This window comes from Candoia aspera, chromosome 3, assembly GCF_035149785.1.
Source record: "Candoia aspera isolate rCanAsp1 chromosome 3, rCanAsp1.hap2, whole genome shotgun sequence".
Lineage (NCBI taxonomy): Eukaryota > Metazoa > Chordata > Lepidosauria > Squamata > Boidae > Candoia > Candoia aspera.
In genome coordinates, this window is record NC_086155.1 from 187,622,159 (window position 1) to 187,641,048 (window position 18,890).

At 37.2% G+C, this 18,890-nt stretch overlaps 1 protein-coding gene across 1 annotated transcript in view; it reads left to right on the forward strand.

The window, feature by feature from the left end:
* The window catches only part of SPAG1 (sperm associated antigen 1), a 38,021-nt gene extending 20,032 nt beyond the window's left edge, over positions 1–17,989 (forward strand). Inside the window, exons 10-18 of the mRNA XM_063299553.1 lie at positions 707–1,126; positions 1,523–1,622; positions 4,280–4,432; positions 9,865–10,040; positions 10,716–10,857; positions 12,994–13,114; positions 14,062–14,232; positions 16,149–16,523; positions 16,627–17,989. Coding sequence (XP_063155623.1) covers positions 707–1,126; positions 1,523–1,622; positions 4,280–4,432; positions 9,865–10,040; positions 10,716–10,857; positions 12,994–13,114; positions 14,062–14,232; positions 16,149–16,523; positions 16,627–16,758 — 1,790 coding nt within the window. The 3' untranslated portion in view covers positions 16,759–17,989. The remainder of the gene's footprint in view (positions 1–706; positions 1,127–1,522; positions 1,623–4,279; positions 4,433–9,864; positions 10,041–10,715; positions 10,858–12,993; positions 13,115–14,061; positions 14,233–16,148; positions 16,524–16,626) is intronic.
* Positions 17,990–18,890: the final 901 nt, after the last annotated feature.

Genomic DNA, 18,890 nt, shown 5'->3' on the forward strand with positions numbered 1-18,890 from the left:
GCCTGAATAACTTTTTGGAATTATGGTGCAACGTTTTCCAAGTAGGAAATAAATTAAAGCTAAAGACAAAATATTTCTGTTCACATTGGCGTATTTAAATAACAGAAGTGCATGCAAGTTTTACTTTAAAGCAAGGAAGATGAGGTATTCAACTTCAATGTATTTTGCAAAATAATATCTGAAGGTGACACTTTAGAAGTTTAAAATGTTTTTTCCTTATACAGCTTTTAAATGCAAGTAATTTATCCATAGTGGTATTTTCTTCAGTAGAAATAAAACCATGTACATTTTACAAAATAGTACATGTATTAAAATAGTCTTTTCTATTTTACTATTTCAGTAATGACACACAGTAAGTCTGCTTATTAATATAGTTATGATTGCTAATTCTATATAATTTACTCAGTGTCACTGAAAAAGTAGCATTTAGATGGTTAATTCTAGGTGAATTGTGTGCCATTCAAAAACAGGGTCCCACTAGTTCTTAAAAGAACAACAGATTTGACAGTTTTAAATTCCCATTACAGCAATTGTTTTGATTGTTGTGTGTGCCCACAAGACACAAAAATCTTGGGTTAAGTTCTTTTCAGTAAGCTAAACGCCTTGTGAGCTTCCTGATGGCCATTTCAGTCCACCCCTGCTTTGTTCTGACAATCGTTCCTTCCGATGATGCAAACTCCAACCTAGCCGATTCACTTCCTTGTAGAAACTGCAGTGCTGGTGGGAAGGGAGAGCAAAAGCAACCAAGCTGAAATGGGCAATGTTCAAAAGAAGTTCCATGGTAGAGGAGGCACCTGGAAACCAGAACATAAAGAAGCACAGAAGGACAGAGACCCTCCTGAGAATAGCGTTAAAAAAGGCACATCTGAGGAAAAGAGATGTGAATCTCTACAAGATGGAAGAAATGAGATAAATGGCTACTTGAGCAACTGCAAAAATGGAAATGAAATTGGGGAAGGAAAACCGAAGGATGTAGAATCATCAGCGGCTGGAATGAGCAGTTCTACTCTGCTTCCTCCTAATGCTGCAAAACTGAAAACTGAAGGAAATCAATTATTTAAGAATGGGCAGTTTGGAGAAGCTATGCTGAAATACTCTAGAGCAATTGAAAATGTGCTCAGTTCAGGTGAGATACATATTTTTTATAATGATTGAAGTTTTTCTAATGGTAATTTTAAAATTCCACTAACCTTTTCTGTGTTTTCCCCATTTGTTAGGAACTAGCAGATTAAATTAAAGGTTCCTTTGCAGTAGCAAGCAGTTACAAAATTCAAATTCAGTAGTTAAGTGAAATAGATTTTGTAATGTAGATTTCTTAGTAGTTGAATTAGGGTTACATATTTAAAGTTAACTGCATTAAATAAAGAACATTTCCTTGGAGCAACTGAATTACTGCAATTGTGCATTTTCAGCACAACTGTATTACTGCAGTGAAACTTGGGAACCTAATGAAGCGTATTTTTATGGTAACAACAACTGCATTTCAGTAATCTATTTCCACTGTAATTATGTGTAATTCTAGGAATCCAAACTCCAGAGGATTTAAGTATTTTGTATTCAAACAGAGCTGCATGTTACCTAAAAGAAGGGAATTGTGCTGACTGTATTCAGGATTGTAACAGGTAAATAACAGTTGTTAACATAACCCCATGATTTTGACAGTATTTGAGCTATATTTTTAATTACTATAAATTGGAAGGTGTAACCTCTATTAATGTTAGCACACATTCCATTGAAATATATTGCAACTAACTTCCTTTGTAAGGCAAAGGAAGGGATGAATAAACTAGTTAATATTTCTTCCAGATTACATCACAGTGGCTGAAGGGTTTTAATGTTAAAGGAAGTTCATTATAGAATTTGGATGAGTATTTGTGCACAAATTTCCTGTTTCTTATTTAAGCCTACAGTCATCCACAGGACATCTACAAAGGGTTGCATCATAATTACAACATGGTTGCAAATTGTGTAGCAGTGTTTCCCTGAAACACAACCATACAGTCTGTTGTTGAACGACAATGCCATCAGTATCTTCTTCACTCTAGAACATCCTGCAGTGTTCCTGCTATTTTTAAAATGCCTTCTGCTTTTCTGTTCTTAATTGTTGTCTAGTGAGTCAGATCTCATGAGGCAGACATAAAAAAGGCAAAAATGTTTACTTTTTCTATTAACTAGAAGAATACCAGATGGCGTAATAGTATTATATTAAAAGATGTATAATCCACAAACTATACACAGAATACTACGGTATTCTGTAGCGAATCCAATACTAAAGTATAGTATTATAATATTTTATGCAAAAAATCTTACTTAGTTAATAGGTGTTTGGGATTAAATTATTATTTAGTAACACTATATCTGAAATACAGTTCAAATTTATTATAAGCTTTCAGATATTAGAATTGTTACAGATCAGTGATGCTGTAATTGTCCCTGCCAAATAGAAAACTAAAATAGAATAAAATAAAATAAAAAGGTAGGGTATTGCTTAGGGATTAAATATTGCTGGTTTACTGTACTACAGTATGGCCCCAAAAATTTTACATGGAACAATATAGACAGTTGCAGTCAAACGGGCAAATGAGTGGCTATAACTTACGTCCCAGTGGTTTCTGTGGGTGTCCTCTAGTAAACCTGAGTCTAGGTCCAAGATATTTCTATACACAGTAATGCACTTACATACAGCCTGCTATGTATTATTACATAAGCATCAATAGACCTCCTAAGATGAGAACTTTTAGTGCCTTGGTGTATCTTTCATGGATAGAGGATGTAGTAGAGCTAGGAAATGGGAATCCTTGTCTCTACTATGCAAATGCAGTCACAGAAATGCTATCCTCCTCATATGCTGTATTTCATAATCTATACAAATGTCTTTATCCAAATTAAATTGGAAATTTAATTTAATTTAATCAAACAGTAATTATCAAAACATTGAAAATACAGAAACAAAAAATTAAAACATAGAAGGTAGAAAGTACACAAAAGAAAAAGACAATTTGAGAATGCATACATTTGTAACATATTTGTAATTTTAAATGTTCAGTATTTTAGATCTAAAAAGGTGGAGTAATCTATTAAGAATTACTATGTTGATGTAACTAAAACACGAAGAGCAGGTATGAATCCAAAAACTTTAATTAAAAGATTCTTAAAGACTCTTTGCTGCAATGGGAATTTTTCAGCCATGCAATTTCCTACTTTAGTTTTCCAGTGTATCATTATAAGAAACTCTGGCAGCCAGCAACAAAAAATTAATTTCCTGTGTTGTATCGTTTTATAAATCCTAGGAAATAACAACAATAAAGCTAGATTAGCATTAATTATTGGAAGTCTATTGTATAGACTTTCCAATTTCCTGAAAAACTTTCAGCCAGAATGAGTAACTAAATGGGTGTTTCCACCAAAAGCGTTAGCTTCATTACATGCCCTCCAACACAGTCTGGAAATTTGATTAATAAAATTTAATGGCATGTGGTAAATATAAAGAATTTATCTTTATAAATTATAGATGACCTGCCAAAATGCTTTTAAAAGAAAGTTTAACCTATAAAGGGTTTCAGGCTAATTCATCTGCTTGAAATTCCTATGGCTTGTACTTGATGTGAAATGTTTATGCAATATTGAAGCTGTTTCTTTCATTTAAAATTCTGTATAGACACCTCATTCTTCAAATTTTATTAATGGACTTGACTGGTAAGTTTAAGAAGAAATCACTACTGTGGAACTTTATGAATGAAACCAGCATAGGCAATTCTGTGTAGAACAGCCATATATTGTGAATAGGGCTCAATAAATTTCAGTAATAGTTTCATTTATGAGTCCTTTGGTCCAAGTAATATTTGTAGTAGATAAGGAGACAGAAATAAATAATAAGCCTTTTATGTACTCACTGTATTATGTGCCTGTATGTATTGAATGTTTTGCAGCTACAATAGCTATTTTAAGTTACATACAAAATTATCATTAACTTTCTGAATTAACAGTTAGTAGCACTCAGTTGAAATTGGTTCCTTGGCCATTTGATAGGCTTTCCAGAATATGCATGCATGGATGCATAAATGAATGAATGAATGAATGAATGAATGGGATGAAATGGTAATAACACCATCTGGTAAATCATCATGCTTATCTACCCTCCTTACCTCCTAAAATTTATTCAGAAGAGTCCTGTGATTAAAATCAAATTAATGTTCAGAAAAGGTTAAACTCTGCATCTTTCCCATATTTTTTTCTTTTTTAACCCTGCATGTAATAATTTTGACATATTTTTCTTTAGTGCATTGGAACTTCATCCATATTCTCTTAAACCTCTTCTACGTCGAGCAATGGCCTATGAGTCAATGGAACGATACCAACAGGCATATGTGGATTATAAAACATTATTGCAAATAGATAGTGGAATCCAGGCTGCAAATGACAGTGTTAACAGGTAAACATTTATAACATTAAAAAAAAAACACCAATATAGAGCACTTTGATGGACTATGTTATACACACACACACAGTAATTACTTACTCTCATTATGCTGATATGATTTCTCTTTTTATGTAGCTATCCTGACATACTTTTCTTTCAAAATTGTTTGTTTGTTTTTGAGATTTATAAGGCTGCCCAGCTCAAATACTGTGACTCTGGGCAATGACAGTATTAGATGTTACGTTCAAATACTTGGCAATTGGGTCTACACAAAACTGGGAATGCCTATCCATCTATATAATGACATATTAGTACATCTTAATCTGCAGAAGGTTAGCCTGGGAGCATTACTTGCAATTTCTAAACATCTGGTAATAAAAAAGGAAATATTGTAGCCAGTTGAATCAGTAGCGGTTATATAATCATGATGTGTGTAACCTTGATTATCATCTTATATGAACAAGCCAGCCTGGGAGGATGACATTGCTTCCATTATTTAACTTGTCCAATTTTGTGTACTACAATATTGTCTTTGGCAATAGTAGTAATCTAGTATTCAGGAATAGACAATCAGAGTTGGAGTAGTCTCTGATACGTTATTTACGGAATGCCATGCCCACCAGTAACCTTGGTTCTAAGCGAATATAACCTCATGAAGTAGATTCCATCACATGAGGTAGAAGCTATTTTTTATGGTGATAGTCTGCCGTGATTGGGATGACAACATATTCTGCCACAGACTCAGTGTAGTATTGACCCATGTAGCTGTTACAGCTGATGAGAATCCTGGCACTCCGATTCTCTGGGAAAAGCAGATGAACACCTTGTAGTTTTACAAAACCCTTCATGGATTACAGTGTAATTGCAGAAATTTCTGAATAATTCTCTTAAGGCTTATATTATGAGGTTTTTTTTAGTTTATGTCAATTTAAGAAAGTATATAGAGGCATAAGGCAGTCCTTTCTACCCTTGGTAATTCAAAGGGCTAGAGGTGTAAAAGCTTGTTGGGTAGATCAGAAAGTAAATAGAAAGGCATAATGCTATGGTGAGACTTTGCTTAAAAGGCCATCTTTAGATTCTACCAGTTTGGACTATTTTTGGCTTAGGTCCAGTTTACCACTTTTGGCATAAGTTTGCCATAAGAATATGGTAGCCAGGTATTCCTGGATGATACAGATAATCTGTATTATTGATAACTTAAGTATTTAATAAATAAAATAATCTCAGTCTCTAAGCTTCCAGTCTGATTTTGAGGCAGAGACTACCTTATTTTCCCTGGTGGATGACTTACATCAAGAAGTAGAGAGGATAATGTCTCTAGTGATTCTGTGGAGTCTCTAAGTGACTTTTGAGATGGGTGGGGACAAATTAGATAAATAAAAATAAATAAAAATAAACTGTCTAGCTGAAGTAGGATGGAGAAACAGTTCTATAGTAATTCTTGGAACACAGGTTCTGAAGATAGTACTAATAGTCTGCTTTTCAGCTTCACACTTATTGGCTAATGAAGCTGTTCTTCATTTTATATTTTACTCCATTTTAGTATTATAGAACAGCCTGGAATAAACATGCAGCAATTTGTTGAGATCAGCGGCTATAGAAATAAAATGAAATAAAATAATTTGAATGTGAGTGTCACAAAATCCTAGTGATACCCAGTTCTGTTCCACATTAATATCAGGCACCTGCAGAGACAGTAGAAGTCCTGAACTCATGCCATTTGGCAGCAACGCAATTCATAATTCAGACAAGATGAGGAATACTACTGGTTGTCGGAAAACTAATCTCTAATGAAAACCCTGCTTTGTGTGAGGTGGTACTTCTCTCAGCAAACTGTAGTTGTAGCTAAAAATCTTGACAAATCAGGCTGGTGTGCCAGCCACACCCTTACTGGAGGTGTGTCCAGTGTTACACAGATGCTAATCACATCAAGGTTGAATTATTCTAACATGCTTTGCTAGGGATTTGCTTCTGAAAAATCAGCTGGTGAAAAAGGGCAGCAGTGGGAATTCTGAGTTTTTCTGGATTCATGATTTAGATGTTGTGTTATTTTTGCTGTCTTGGTAGTGTGAGTGGCTTGTGAGTGATAATTCTTTTAAATTAGAAACTGTTTAGTAATAGGATGCTTGAAAAATCTCCTTTTCTCGCATGATTCTGATGCTGTTGCTGAGTAGAGTGGAAAACTTCTCAAGTGGTTTCCCAGCTTTGAACCTTTGAGCCTGGGAGGCCTCACTGGCTCCATGATAAATGGGGTGATGGCACTTGGATTTTTGTTTTGTTTTGTTTTCTGTTGTTACAAACAAACAACAATCTGCTTTTTAGACTGAGAAAAAAATAGTACCCTATTTGATATCCCATGGGATCTGATCTCTACTCCCTACCAAAGTGAATAAGTCATTTACATAACTGATACAAAATGACATGAAATACAAGAGGAAGGGATGTGTGCAGACAACATTTACATGGATGTTTGGTGGGACAAACAAAACAAAAGAATGGCTTAGCAATTTCTGTTTGTTTTATTTATTATGCAGTACTTTTATTATGTGGATTTAACTGATTTTCCATTGGTTGAATTGGTATTCCTGTCATTTGGCAGAATATGTAAAATATAAATAATTAATACATTGCTATTGCATACAGGTAGTCCTCAAATTATGACCATTCATTCAGTGACCAAAGTTATGATGGCGCCAAACAAAGGGACTTGTTTGCAGTGCCGCCATGGTCACATGAACGTATGCATCCTGCACCCTTTCCCCGGTCTCCCTGCACTCACATGCACCCCGCACCCTCTTTCCCCAGCCTTCTTGAGCTTGCGCTGCACTGCAGCACCCCCTCCCCAACTCATGTGCAGCCTGCGATGGGCCTCCCAGGGCCTCCCCCAGCCCCTGCGGCACCCCACACTCTTTACCTGGGACTCCATCTGCTTCCCGCTTAATGACCCACATGTCTGGGGTTACGACAACAACTGGGACTGCCTGGACTGCCATCGCTAAGTGATGTGGTCACGTGGTGTTGCGCTTTATGACCGCATTGCTTAGCAACAGCAATTCTGGTCCCAATTGCAGTCATAACTTAAGGACTACCTGTAGTTACTATTTCAATGTGAGTGGTCCTTTTTAAAGGATCTGCATTTACCATACTGCTAGATTACTTTTTCTGCCATACACTAGCTAGTGAGGTTGTATTACTATCATACCCCATCCAAAAAAAGTAAAAGAAATTGTTATAAGCAAATCCAAAACATGATTTTCTCCTTATTTCCACCTATTGAATGTTGAGATTTCACTGTCTTCACTAGAGAATGTGGCTTCTACTATTCTCATGATTAATATATACCTTTCTTTCCTTTATTTACTTAAAAAATCCATCCCTTACTAATAGATTTTATGGAGTCCTTGGTGCTCTCTGAGCCTTGTTGTTTTCTTGCAGACGTTTCATTGCCAGACTAGGCAACATCTTCAGTGCAAAGAGGGAGTGGGCCTTGCTCTCAGTTTATATACCGTGGCTTGCCCTGCTTGTGTTGGTGGGGGTGTTGTTCTCTCCTTGGGAGTTCCTTGATTGGGCTGTTGTTTGCTGCTTGGTTGATGGCCTGAGTTAATAGTTCCTTGATTAGGGTGTATTGTGCTGTTTGATGGTTCATCTGGTGTTAATCCAGTGTTGATTTTTGCATATCTGGGTGTTGATTGCTGGCAAGGGAGTGTACTGGTCTTTTGGCTTTTCTATGGTCTCTTTTGAATGGTATGTAAATAGGTATTACGTAGATAAAGAAATATGCCTAGTCAGCATTCCAAACTTAGCATAACTAATTTACATTGAAATAACTTTATGTACTGTATGTAATTTTAAGACATAAAAAGTGTTGTAACCCAGCTTTAGCTGATGACTTCTCTGTTGACTGCTCTTTACTTTTACCTTGAGTCCCACAACTAAAATTGCCATTTGACTTAAATATTATATATTTAATATAATATTTAATATATTAAATATAATATAATATATAATATTAGGTATTAGATATACATTAAATATAATATATTTAATATATAATATTTAGGTAAAGGTAAAGGTTTCCCTTGACGTAAAGTCCAGTCGTGTCCGACTCTAGGGGGCGGTGCTCATCTCCGTTTCTAAGCCTTGGAGCCGGCGTTGTCCATAGGACACTTCCGGGTCATGTGGCCAGCATGATGACACGGAACGCCGTTACCTTCCCGCCGAAGCGGTACCTATTGATCTACTCACATTTGCATGTTTTCGAACTGCTAGGTGAGCAGGAGCTGGGACGAGCAACGGGAGTTCACCCCGCCGCACGGTTTCGAACTGCCGACCTTCCGATCGACAGCTCAAGTGATTGGTGACTGAGCACATACAGGAATCACTTGATCATTTAGAGAGAGATACAACATTATCCATCGCTTTTTGAAAATATATTTTAGACTGAACTTTAAATAAACTGATAAAATGCATTCTTTAGCATTTACTGTAAGTTCTGATAGCACTGTCATGCAAACTGAAAAACCTGAAGGACATGAATTCCAATATTTTACTTTTATATTTCAAGATACATGCTTTTGGAATTGTCCAGAATACACCCACTCCTTGTTTAGTGACTGAGTTTCAACGACCACGTCATTAAGCGAAATGGTTGCTAAGTGAGCATGTGACAGACAAAGAGACACACTGAGGAGATTATTGGTTGCTGCCGTCTCATTCAGATAAAGTTCTCCTATAGCTATGCCAGCATTATTGTCATTCTGGTGTGTATTGGTGAACAAAATTTGGTCATAAATGTGTCCATTAGTAAGAAAATGAATTTTTTATTACTGTCGTATTTGCAGATGGTCACTAACTGAGGTAGTCACTAAACAAGGAATGAGTGTACCTCTGCTTTCTGGCTTGTTCTTTAAAATTGTTTCTGTTTGTCAAGCTTAACCCAATGACTTTTTCCCCCTTTCTAGGTCTTATTTATACTTTTTGCTTCACTGCTTATTACTCTTTTCTTCCTGGCAACCCATCTCCTTATTTCAGCTGCTTCCTTCTCTTCCTCCTCCTCCTGCTGGTAATTCTTTTTTCAGCTTGCTAAGTATTTGTTTCTGGACTATAGTATATTAAATAGTACTAAATTAAATTGAAGTGACCTAGACGTCTTGAGATTTGAAAAATAATGTTTAAGGTTTTTTGAACTTGTGTCCTATGGAGTTCTTAGAGTTTCTTAAAGATTACTATTAACATTTTCTCCAACTAATGAGAAGTGAGCCTAATCATCTTAAGGATAGTGTAATCTAAGTGGCCAGTACTGATCTGAACAAAATACAGGATGGGAGGACTTTAAGCTTGTACTTACATGTATAGATTTGATGTAACATATTGAATGCTGTGAGCATTTTAAATAAAATAAATAATAGTAAATGTTATATATAATAAAACATGTTTTTCTTTAGGATAACAAGAACTTTAATAAATCTGGATGGCTCAAGTTGGAGGGAGAAGTTACCACCAATACCTGTTGTCCCAGTTTCTGCTCAGTTACACTGGTGGGATGGAGAAAGCTTTACTTCAGCGTCAAAACAAAAGAATATTGCAATTACTTGCAGAAATCAACTGTCACAGATTCCTAGTATGTGCATATGATTTTAGTATGTCAGTAGAATCATTAGTGATTTTTTATGGAAAAAAGTCATATTTGAGATTTTGGTTCCATATCCACAGAGATTTTTATGTAGTGTTTCATTGTTTACGCTAAGGGATCCCTAAGCTTTCTTTTCCCTACAATTTCTCATGCTACAAAAGAGCATCTCAGAAAATCAGAACGTGTTCTGGAGCTGACAAAATCCAAAGTGCTGCAGTTAGAAGTAGAAATTAGGACAGTCTGGTGAGTGAAGCATTTAAATGTATCTGCAGAGTTCTTCAGGATCTCCTTCATACCTGGAGATAAACTTAAATGATTAATACTGCAGTCCTAAAGTATTGACCATGCACTATTTTTCAGTTCCTATCTTGGTTCATATTCCTCATGCAGCATTTGTGGGTGAACGGCTATGTGCATCTGTTTTGTATAGCTTGAAGATGGGGTGCCTAGCTTGACTTTTTGGTGGTAAAGAAGTCCCCTGGCATAAGGTTAGATCATAAGGTTAGCCACAGTGACAAGAGAATGTGATACCCCCTTTATTTAAGGAATAAAAGGACACGTCCTGTACGTATTTCAGCTTGCTTTCTGAACGGGTATAAATATTCTCCTTACTCAAGGTGGCTGTTAATGAATGGGCATCTGTTTATCTTTATTGACAAATAGCTGATAATGCAGAAGAGAAGTTCAAGATACTTAAGAATCAAGGAAATGAATTTGTGAAAAAGGATAAATATGAAGAAGCATTAATGAAATACAATGAGTGTATAAAGCTAAATTCACAGGAAAAGACTATCTACACTAACAGGTAAGAAGGTTTCTAACTATATCCAAATCTAGCCAGATTATTCAGATTGTTAGGCATTTATCATTGGTTTTAGTGGAGAAAGGCCATTTCTAGCATTCATCACTTTTGTAAGTGAATTAAAATTCCCATTTGTAGATACCATATTTCATATTTCCTGCAGGAGCTCCATGTAATATACATGAGTTTACTTTACCACTTTAATATTCCCTGTAAGGTAAGTGAAGTAAGAGATAAAAGCCATTGAGTGGACTTCATGGTCTTGATCTTGATCTAATACACTAACCATTATATTGCACTATTGCAATATTGTATATCCATATCACTGTAGCACCAGTGTTGCAGCTCCAGAGGATCCTGGATGAAATAGATTATCTGGACCCTTTCCAGTCAGGTTTCAGGCCTGGATATGGGACGGAAACAGCTTTGGTTGCACTTTTGGATGATCTCTGGTGGGAGCAGGATGGGGGCAGTGCATCCATCCTTGCTCTTCTTGACCACTCAGCGGCTTTCAATACCATCGACCATGGTATCCTTTTGGGTTGGCTCAGGGAGCTGGGGGTGGGTAGCGCAGTTTTGCGCTGGTTCACCTCCTTCCTCCAGGGCCAGTCCCAGTTGGTAGTGATAGGGAGTGAGAGATCCAGCCCGCAGCCCCTCCTTCGTGAGGGGCCACAGGGTTCGGTACTCTCTCCGCTCCCTTTTAACATCTACATGAAACCACTGGGTGAGATCATCTGTCGCCATGGAATAAGGTATCATCAATATGTGGATGATACTCTATTATACATCTTTATCCCCGGTGACTTAAGTGAAGCTGTGTCTATCCTCTCTCTGTGCCTGGAGGCTGTAGGGGTCTGGATGGGGAACAACAGGCTTCAGCTGAGCCCTAGTAAGATGGAGTGGCTGTGGGTTGGGGGCCCCTTAGCATCCATGAATTTACCATCTTTGGTTCTGGATGGGGTTGCACTGCCCCAGACAGATGAAGTGCGGAACCTGGGGGTTCTCCTGGACTCACGACTCCTGCTTGACAGGTGGCAGCCATGGCCAGGGAGCCTTTGCACAACTTCGTGTTGTGCGCCAGTTATGCCCCTTCCTGGATCGGGAGTCCTTCCGATCAGTCACTCATGCCCTAGTCATCTCCTGCATAGACTACTGCAATGCGTTCTACATGGGGCTACCCTTGAAGTGTATCCGGAAGCTACAGCTGGTTCAGAATGCGGCCACGCGAGCAGTTTTAGGAGCCCCAAAGAGGGCACATATAACACCTTTGCTGCGCGAGCTGCATTGGGTGCCAGTCTGCTTACGGGTCCAATTCAAGGTGTTGGTTATCACCTTTAAAGCCCTACATGGCATGGGTTCAGGTTACCTGAGGGACCGCCTCATCCTCATTACATCGATCTGTCCCACCCAGTCAGGCAGAGAGGGCATGCTGCATACCCCATCTGTAAGATAGCTCCATTTGGCGGGGTCCAGGAAGCGGGCCTTCTCTGCTGTGGCCCCCGCCTTGTGGAATAACCTACCCCCAGAGGTGAGGCAGGCCCCCACTCTCCCAGCCTTCAGAAAGGGAGTTAAGACATGGCTATGCCACCTTGCTTGGGGCATAGGGGTGGTACATCATGGTATCAACCACCCCTCTGCCCCAAGCAAGGTGGCATAGCCACATCTTAACTCCCTTTCTGAAGGCTGGGAGAGTGGGGGCCTGCCTCACCTCTGGGGGTAAGTTATTCCAAAGGGCCCCAAAAATTTTACTAAGGCAGTCTTGGATTTTGTATTTTATATTTATATATATTTATATTTTATACTGAATCTTTTATACTTTTTATTCATTTGTAAACTGCCCAGAGTCATCGTTATACGAGATGGGTGGCGAATAAATATAAGTAAATAAATAAATATATCCAAACCAATATGGTATTCAAGTTCCTAATTTGTTCAGCAGGAAATACTTTACAGAGCTGGGCAAATGATCCCAGCATACATTCTAATTGAAAAGTCAATCTGACATGTTCTTGTACTGCAAAATATACAGATGGGTAGTAGCATATTTATGTATAAAAATAACAGGAGCGTTAGCCTCAAGCTGCTTTGAGTGTTGTAACATGATCTTACGTTCTCTTGTTTCTGATTGTGCTATATTAGGGCTCTTTGTTTCTTGAAGCTGCTTAAGTATGAAGAAGCCAAAAAGGATTGTGATTATGCTCTTCAGATAGATGACTCTAATATAAAAGCTTTATATAGAAGAGCTCTAGCGTTCAAAGGACTGGAGGTAAGAACAAAGAGCATCATATCTGTTAACTTGTAGATATTACCCATCAGATGTGTGTAATGGATGTAAAAATGAAGCATGGAATATAGGTTATTATATAGTATGTAAACTTGGCTTGAAGAAGGAGAATGTCAAAATGAATAATGCTGAATTTGAGTGATCCAAAGAGTAGGAACTATTTTAATATAAACCAGTTAAGTCAACAAGATACATTTTTAAGGGAGTATTGGGGAGCTGGCAATATCAAATATCATCATAATATCAAATATCACCAAGACCTGCCCTTTTACTGGCAGGAAAGACTTAAGAGGACACATCCATTACATATTCTAGAGTTCAGTAGAAACCAAGAACCAGAGGATACAGTTGGCTCACTATCTTTGAAGAATTCCTTCAACTGTAGAAGCTGGAGTCCCATAGGGAACTGCTGGATTGTAATCAGAGGCATGTCAGATAATAATTCTCAGGATGTAAAAGCCAAGGAAAAGCATAGAGAGCAGAGTGTCAGGGTGTTATTTGCAGAAATAACTGCTACTACTTTCACAATTTTAAGTGTTACTCTATTGCCTTTGGAATCATTGTTGGGACTCTACCTTAAATAAATATAGCCTCTTAAATATAGGTGTCAGGGACCTGGCAAATCATATTTTTGTAATTTGTGTGAGGTCTTGGTAAGAACAGAGAGAACATCTTCCTCCTTAACTCTGACAACCAAAAGCTTATATAGCAGATCATTCACCTACCACACTACTGGATGCCTTAAGAATTTAAGAATGTCTATGCTGGATTAAAGATTAGTCCAGCAAACAGCTATAAATGTAGTAACTTTAGAAAGCATAATAGCAAGAATTCAGGTTTTTATTGTTATTTTTGTGACTATATGTAAATATTGTAACTTTTCTGACAGTTTGCTATTTAAGCCAATAATTGATTTTTCTAACTTTCAGAACTATAAAGCTAGTATTGAAGATTTGAATAAAGTTCTTCTAATTGATTCCAGTATCAGTGAAGCCCAGAAGGAGCTGCATGAAACAACTCAACTATTTAAACTTAAACATGAATTTACAGACAGCAGTCAACCAAAGCAAAGGAAAAAAATTGAAATTCAAGAGGTATTTTATTTAAAAAGAAAAACCACAGAGGCTTAAAAGCTTTAGATTAAATTGCTAATTTTTGGCTTATACATTCTCTAAATGTATACATTTGGCAGTTTGGAGACATTTTTCAAGAAAATTCAGCATGAAATATAGAAGTCAGCTTGAACTACACTTTTGTAGTTCAGCCTTCCCTACCTTGGTCATGCTCCAGATGTACAATCTTCCATTCCTAGAATTCTCTGCTGGGAAATTAAGTCCACATGAGCAGTGTACAACTTTTCTGTCATGAAATAGTCCAACCCCAAAACAAATATTCAGTGACAGAATGTTTTAAACACATTTAGACAACACAACTGGAAGGCATTCCTGGTTGAAGATACTAATAGGTGACTACCAACCTTGATAAGATGTAAGTAGAGACAGCCATCTTACAGGCTGATTTCAAAAAAGTGGTGCTGGAAGGTATCTCTTCAATAGATACATTAGCCATTGATCTGTGATTTCTCTCAGGATAGCACCTTGTCTGTGCTTCCCTCATTATTTAACGTATATTGAAACTGGTAAGTTTTGGATTTGCTACTCCCCATATGGAGGTAACAACCAATTCCATGTTTTTTCACTGAAATCCTATGAGGCTGTTCTGAGTTCTACTGCAGTGGCTGAGATTAATAATGGGCTAGATGAATTGAAACAAACTGCATCCTTATCCAGATAAGACAGACTTTGCTCATAGCTGGTCAAATGGGATTCCGCCTATACTGGAGGAAGTTACACTTCTCTTGAAACCTCTTTCATAGCTTGGGAGTCTGTGTCTGGACACCCAATTTTTTTATAGTGCTCAGGAGTTTATTTGCTCCATTAAGACTAGAGTGTTCGTTTCTGTGCACATCAGATTCAGTCACAATGTGCAAACCCTGCTTACATCCCATTTGTACAATTGCAACATTCTGCATGTGAGACCGGCCTTGAGAACTGTTCAGAAACTTCAGTTTATACATAATGCAGGCTAGACTCCTAACTAGTGCTAGTTATAAGCAGCATATTCTCTGTGGTGAAAATAGCCACTAGTTTGTTCTGATCTGCCATGATTCAAAGCTGATAATGCTTTCTATGAATTGGGAACCAGACGTTTTGAAATATCATATTCTATCTTACCAATCTGCCTGAGTTTTAACATCTTAGAACAGTGTTTCTCAACCTTGGCAACTTTAACGCTAGCTGGGGAATTCTGGGAGTTGAAGTCCATGCATCTTAAAGTGACTAAGGTTGAGAAACAGTCTTAGAAGAGTGTTTTTGGTGGTGGTGGTGGTGGTTCTATTCCTGACAGGAGCAAATTTGGAGGAAAATAATGGATGGCCTCTGATGGTTTTACCCAGACTTTGACCTCTCTATTAATGCTCTGTCAGCTAGTGGCCCGCCTGCCCCTTAGCAGGACTTTGGCAACAACACTGTTGAGTGGATGTTCTGAGCTAGTTGTGTGGTGTTTTATGGATGTTGTGTTTATTTGTAATGTTTAGTTGTGCTTTCAATTAATTTGTGTATTTTGTGATTACTGTTAGCCTTCTTGACTGACATTTTTAGAGAAATGGGAACTATAAATAAATAACCAGCAAGTGGGGCAAATCATATGAATCTTTCCCATGAAATTAGCATCCCACTGAGAGTTGAGAACTAGAGAATAACACGATCAGCCTCTCCTCTGTGATCAGCTGCAGGTTACATGTGTGAGCAGGAACGTCTTTGAAGGTAATCCAGGGAGGAATGAAAAGCTGATCATTAGGAGTGAAATTTTCTCCACGGACACATTTAAATATCACAATGGTGGTTGCAAAAGTTCTTATTGCTTGCTTCCTATCTACTGTAATTACGAAATGTTTATGTTGTATATATTTATCGAGGCTGACCAAATGCATGGTTATCTCTTTGTGAAGGTAACTGAACATGAGGAAGATGACACAGAGACCTGTTCTTCAAAGAATGCTGCAATAAACCATCACAATGCTAAAGAGGAGCTTGGAATGACCACGCCATTGAATAGCTCAGAAAAGCTAATCATTTCTAAACCGTCAAACGCCTATGAATTTGGGCAGATAATCAATGTTGTGAATGCCAATAAGGACATTGCTGCTTGTGCAGAGCTCTTAGCAATGGTTGAGCCAAAAGATTTGCCAGTACTACTGAGCAACAAACTAGAAGGAGATATTTTTTTCATCTTTATCCAAGCTCTGCAGTCTGATGTGTTCAGCCAAAACCCTACCCTAGTATATCAACATCTTTTCTACCTAAGTAAAACAGAAAGGTTGAAGGTGAGCAAATTAATGTTTTCAGTGTGAATTATTTTTCAGATAACAAGGCATTTAGATAAATACCATTTTAAGTACTAATTAAGGACACACACTTCTTTTTCAGGTGGTGCGGACACTTCTTGGTGAGAATGAAATAAAACAAGTTCAGCAGCTACTGGCTTCTCTTTCCAGTGTGCAAAGCCAGCATTTTTCTTTGAATGATCTCGAGAGCCTTAAGAAAAGCTTTGGACTCTGAACAGTTTCATTTTCAATTACTCCATGCAAATATGCACAGTGGGTATGACTGTCTTATACTGAGGGAAGGCAAACAAGAAATAGTTTTATTTGGATTGAATATGCTGCATATGTTATATACGCTTTGATAATCGGGCTCTTTCACCTTGCTGTATGTTTACTCCCACAATTATTTTATTTATGGGAGTGTTCCCTCACTCCTTGGCCCTTGCCCTTATATCAGTGAATAGATTAGAAGTAGGACTGTCCAATTCATTTGGACAGGAAAGAAATAAGAAAAAGAGTGAAAAATATTTTGTATTTGCTTGAGGAAGGGTACCCATGAACTGTGAAGAGACCATCCCTGGAGGCCGAGCAAATAGTCTAAAATGTTCCTTTTATGAAAGGATATTAATCAAATGATAGTTACTCAAATGGTCTTCGTAAGGTTATATGTAGCCATTCATTTGCTGTTTTTGTTTCATTTTCATCTAGTGTAGGGGATTTTTCTAAAGAGAAATACTGTTCGAAAACGGTTATTGACATTGGAATCTTTGAATAAGCCCCATTAAATAAGGGATTGTGAATCTTTTTTTTTTTTTTTTGAAGTGGGACATGTATTGAAAGACACTTAAAGTGCAGCATGGTGATAGCATTCTGGTTTTGCCGCTGGAAAATAAATGGCCACCATGCAAACCAAACTACAGTATACCTCAAATTCAGTTTTGCTTTCATTTGCTGTTCAGGCAAACTCATCTGGCCTACCCTGAGTATGGCTTTCAAGAAAAGACTAGGTCGTTTCTTGTGTTAGTGCTACAGAATTAACATGCTGGAGGGTTCTGAATGTATACAGCTGCATGAACATTTTAGCAGCTGGTTGCAACAAGTGGTGTCTGAGTCTCCTCTGAATTGCTTCCACTGAATTTACGAGGAGAGGTTTATCCTCAGCCAGTGACCTATTTCAGAACAGCAGGGATGAAGCAAAATATGTAATAAATGTTCTGAAGCGATAGTACTATTGTATTTTAAACTGGAAACTAATTTATTAATAGTATGCAACCGAAATTATATTACAGGAAGCCTTATTTGGTACTTCTGCTATTTTGAATTAGCATTTTCTTGGACTAAAAATTGTAACAAAAACGTTAAAGAGCTTATCCACTTGAAACTGTTTCTCTTGAAGAACTTTTGTAATAAAGTATTGAGCTGATTGATATAAAAATACTTGCAATGAATAAATATTTTAAAATAAAGATACTCGGCATATTTTTATTATTTTGTAACAGTTTTGGTTTCTAGAAGTGCCCCAAAATACTTTTGTAGGATACTACAGTTATTCAGATCATCTTAGGTGAACGTTTGACCTCAATATCAAAACTTATTTTGCTGTTCATGGGGTAAACATGTAACATTCCTTCACAACAAACTGATCGCTTTAGCTTGGTAATGCCAGTTCTGTTTGCAGTAGATCATCTTTTAGGGGAACCGTCATAATCTAGTAGAAAGACAACACAACATGGACACTCAGGCCATTAATTTAATTAATTAAATAATGGGGTTAAATTTAGTATACCTACTCTGTGACTTAAACCTGGATCCAACTCTGAACAATTACAATTTGTTCAGAGTTGTACAGAAGTACAATTGTCTGATTCATTAGAAATGTACACAATTCTTTTGTGAATGCTGAAATTCCACTGCAGAAGAATTAATTTCTTTCTATTGTGCTTACTCATATCAAAAAGTCAACTCAGACTTTTAAGCTTTCTGTCTCTAGTTCCTAACAGTATTTTTGTTTATCCCATTGGTTCATGTAATAACAATTACTAGTATTAGCTTTAGAATTATTGTGACCATTAGGGATGATTGGCACAATATTTAACTTCTACAGATCTGAGAATGCCATTTATTTGCTTGCTTGCTTGCTTGCGTGTCGTGTGTTTCTTTTTACTTGTTCACTGTTTTTGATATTAATTATACTTCATAGTAGTCTCCTTTATGTAATGAAAAGGTAAGGAGCTTGACAAGTATTAGCCAATTAAAAAAAAAAAACAAATTCCTGTCTTGCAGGAGATTTATTCATTATAAACATAAACAGATTTTACAGAAAACCTGAATAAGGGAGGTATGCACACAGGGATATTCTAAACATGC